The 4,498-nt window shown below is 41.5% G+C and overlaps 1 protein-coding gene across 1 annotated transcript; it reads right to left on the bottom strand.

Annotated features, from left to right (window-relative positions):
- Positions 1-1,902: 1,902 nt before the first annotated feature.
- Positions 1,903-2,508, bottom strand: LOC106398277. The gene has a single exon (XM_013838860.1). The coding sequence runs from the start codon at positions 2,506-2,508 to the stop codon at positions 1,903-1,905; it is 606 nt and encodes a 201-aa protein (XP_013694314.1).
- Positions 2,509-4,498: the final 1,990 nt, after the last annotated feature.

Genomic DNA, 4,498 nt, shown 5'->3' with positions numbered 1-4,498 from the left:
AAGATCCAAATAAATATTAACATCGTTATCTCTGGTGACACTCTTCAAGATATCTCTCACAATCATATTTGCACTTCGTGTTTTTAGTCTCAGACAAACAACTACCAAAACTAGATTGTTACCTAGTATTTGTTCGATCAATGATCTATACTTTGCACAAGTGTGTGGTTTATATATAGCCTCATGAGCTAACCAAAAATATGTTGATTTTGGGAAGAAAACCCTTAATGAAGAAAGATTGGATCATTGCCGTGAAGTCATTTCCCACTGTTGCCCATGAAGCCTTAAAGAACTCACTTGTGAATCCATTAAGCCTCGGGAATTTGTCATTTAGAATAGCAAATAATGTTTTTAATCTCCCCTTGAGTCACTTCCTGCTCAAGATGCGAAATATCCTTTGACCCACATCCGGATTGCAAAAGAACTTCTAGTTCTTCCACTGTCATATCATGATAGTCATCTGGCCCGTGAGTCAAAAATTCCTGAAAAAATCTCTCAAATCTCCTACTGATAAGTGGCCTCGGGCGGTCATCTACCAGGTTGTTAAGAACCTCTTTGATATGCTGACGGCGGCCCTAGCTTTAATCTCATCCCCTGTTTTCAGTAGAACTCCATTAATTATGATCAACCACCTCTCTGATTATATTCCTCATCCAAAGGATCAGCGTCATTTTGTAAAAATATGAAAATTACATGTCGATCTCTTTGTGTAATGTTATGTATAAGATAGTCTCAAAAACCCTTGCAAACCGACTAAAGAAAATGCTTCTGAAATTCATTACGCCAAAACAATCTGTTACTTGCAACAAAGATAGTGAAAGACTATCACAAGTAGGACATATCACCAATATGTGCAATGAAAATTCACATATCAAAAGCATTTAATTTAGTTCAATGGGAAGTTTTTTTTAATAATCTTTATGCTTTAGGTTTCCCGCCGAATTATATACACTAGATCAAACTTTGCATAACGATAGTCTATTTCCCGATCCAAGTGAATGGACAGCTAGCCATCTTTTTCAGAGTAAAAGAGGGTTGCGTGAAGGCTGTGCTGCACCATATCTCTTTGTTATATGCATGAATGTGCTATCTCTTTTAACTGATAAAACGGCAATTGAAATAAGAATTGGTTTTCACCCTAAATGCAAGAACATTAACTTAGCACACTTGTGTTTTGCTGATGATCTAATGGTATTTGTTGATGATCGGAGAAGATCAGTTGAAGGTATAATCAAGGTATTCGATGAGTTTGCAGTGCCTCCAGGGTTAAAGATCAGCACTGAAAAATCAACAATATATTTGGCGGGTGTTTTGGATCAAAATCGAGAGGATCTTCTTGCGACTTTCCCATTCAAACATGGTCACTTCCCCGTGAAATATTTAGGTCTGCCTCTTCTCACCATGAGAATGACAAAGTCGCAAGATTATGAACCTCTTTTTCAAAAAAATAAGATGCAAAATGAGAGCATGGATTGGTTTTTATCTCTCATTGCAAGTAATTCATTCTTCGGCAGGTATTTGAAATAGCAAGTATTCATTTTTAAAAGTCAAGTACAAATCCAAATTTTTATAATGCATACAAACCAAAACAAGTATCACGTACTGATGCAGCGGCATCATGCTTGACCGACAAGTAACCTGGTTTTTTTTTTAACACTGGACTTTTATTTCAATTGAGAACACGTAACCAATTGTATCAAGTGACTCCCCAAACAAGTAGGTGGAGCACTTTTAAGAAAAAAGAGAGAAACAGGGGAAAAAGATAACACAACACATAAAGGATAGAACAAAATGAAGTAGGCAATCAGTAGATACCCATCCAGAAGAGAGTCAAAAGCATAAAGGAGAGGGTGCAAAGGTATAGAAACCCTTGACAAACGACCATACTCCACACCAGAGACTTCAGTTACTCACCGCTTCAGCATTCAAATTTGCTAGTAACCAACTAGGTCCACCTCTCTCAATATAAGAAGAGAACCTCCTGTCACGAACAACACTTTCAGCTATCTTTGTTGCAGGAAGATTCCGTGCTTCACACGCATAAGTCATTTGCCAGGTTTGTAGACAAGGAAGGAATGATAAAATCTCGTTTATAACCAAGCGCAATCTTGGAAACATTGCAGGGTTGAGTAGCGCGTCACGGGCAAGGGTGTAATGAGATTCAAAGATAATATTCCACTGATGAGTAGATCTCATACTTTCAACTGCAAAATGAAAACCCAATAACTCAGCTTCCATGTGAGAGGAAACCCCAGAAAAAGCACGACGGCTGTGCAAGAGAACGGCTCCATTGTGGTCACGCAGAAGCCAAAACGCACCACTAATAGACTGAGTTTCGTTCCATGACACACCAATATTACACTTGAGGACTCCAGAAGTTGGAGGCTGCCAACTCTTACTGGACCTATTTCCGAACGATGGCGCAGGAGGCGTTAGCAAGTCTCCATTCCTCCGCAGCTTCAGTAGCCATACAAAGCACCATTTCTGAACCTGTTTGTTTCTTTTCATACTCAAGAGCAGTTCTCGCCTTCCAAATTTCCCAAATAATTCATGGGAAAGTACCATTAAGCTCAGTGTTCCGAGAACCACCATTCGAGACGGCCAGATGATGCAGGTTCAAGAAAACAGAGTTTCTGGAAAAACCTCCAGTAGGTAGTCTTATATTAGACTTGACCCATACCTCTTGAGCCCGAGGACAAGTAAATAAGGCATGACAAACAGTTTCAGCCGCATTAGAACAAACAGAACATGTCGTGTCTAACTGAATACCTCGGGATCTAAGCCTTTCCTTCACTGCAAGCGCACCAGATAAAGCTCTCCATAAGAAGTGCTTAATCTTATTAGGAGCTCTAATTTTCCATATTTTCTTCCACACTTGTTTCTCCACCGGAGGAAGACCTTGTTGCAAACCATTGAGAACGCGCATGATATCCAAGAATCTATAGCCACTCTGAGAAGAATAGCATCCATTTCTAGTAAGTCCCCATTTAAGACTGTCTTGCTTCTGTAAGTTAGGCCTGATCTTTAGAATAATCTCAGCATCAGTAGGAATGAAAGTGCGACGCACTAGAGCCTCATTCCACGAGGAAGATCCTGGTAACAAAAGATCAGCAACCGTCAGCGTGAGATCTATGGTACTATCATCTCTATACAACGGATATTTTGGAACTTTATCCATAATCCACTTCTCTGCCCACACATTTGTGTCTCTGCCATTCCCTATCTCTCCAACCATCCCCTCTTTCAAGAGTTCACGCCTATGAAGGAGGCTTCGCCACGCATATGAGGGACGTGATCCCATACCACACTCCAGAAAGGAACCGTTTCTGAATACCTACTCTTCAAGACTCTAGAGACAAGAGAGTCTGGTCTAGACCACACACCAAGCTTGTTTAGCCAGAAGGGCTTGATTAAATCTTTCTATATCATGGAACCCAAGGCCACCCTCCTCTTTACTTTTACACATATTCTGCCAAGAAACCCACGATATCCAACGCCTTAATTCTCCACTACTCCACCAGAATTCACACATGACACTAGTGAGCTTCTCACACAAAGTTTTTGGTAACCTGAAGACAGACATTGCGTAAATAGGCAAAGCCATACAAATAGATTTGATCAAAACTTCTTTTCCGCCTTGAGATAGAGCCTTTGCGAACCACCCATGTAACCGCGCCTGTAGGCTCTCTTTGATGAAGTTAAGTAACTCGATTTTTGAGCCTTTGAAACACTCTGGCAATCCCAAATAAGTACCCTCACCGCCTTCTTTCTCAATCCCTAACACCACCTTTATCTCAGCTTTGACCTCCTCCAGTACTTGTGCTCCAAAGATAATGGAGGACTTGGCTGGATTAATGAGCTGGCCAGACGCATCACCATACCGTTCCAAGCACTTTACCACCTCCTCACTATCAGCAACATTAGCTCGACAAAGCAAGAGACTGTCATCTGCGAATAACAGATGATGAACCGCAGGACCACCAACGCCTAATCTGATACCTTGAAGTTTACCAGCCGCTTCAGATTGGTTAAGAGTCCCAACTAGGGCTTCCGCGCAGAGGATAAACAGGAAGGGCAACAAAGGATCACCTTGACGGATTCCACGTTCCGGTTTGATGAAACCGTCAGAACGACCATTAAGAAGAACTGTATAGGACACAGTCGAGATGCAAGCCATCACCCAACGGATCCAAATCCCATCAAAGCCCAACTTCTCCAATAAAATCTCCACAAAGTTCCACTCTACTCGATCGTATACCTTAGACATATCAGTTTCACAGGCATAACGTCCTTGGCGATCGAAGCACTAGTCCGACCCATGTACCAGCTCATGAGCTATCGTCACATTGTCAGTGCTCAAACGCCCACCAAAAAAGGCACCCTGCGTGTCTGATACCACCTCCGACAAGCATGCCTTCAGTCTTTCCGATAAGATTTTAGAGATGATCTTATATTGGACCGAGCACAGACTGATGGGCATCATATCTTTCATGCAGGT

Source organism: Brassica napus, chromosome C8 (assembly GCF_020379485.1).
Source record: "Brassica napus cultivar Da-Ae chromosome C8, Da-Ae, whole genome shotgun sequence".
Lineage (NCBI taxonomy): Eukaryota > Viridiplantae > Streptophyta > Magnoliopsida > Brassicales > Brassicaceae > Brassica > Brassica napus.
This window is presented reverse-complemented; position numbering and strand designations above follow the sequence as displayed.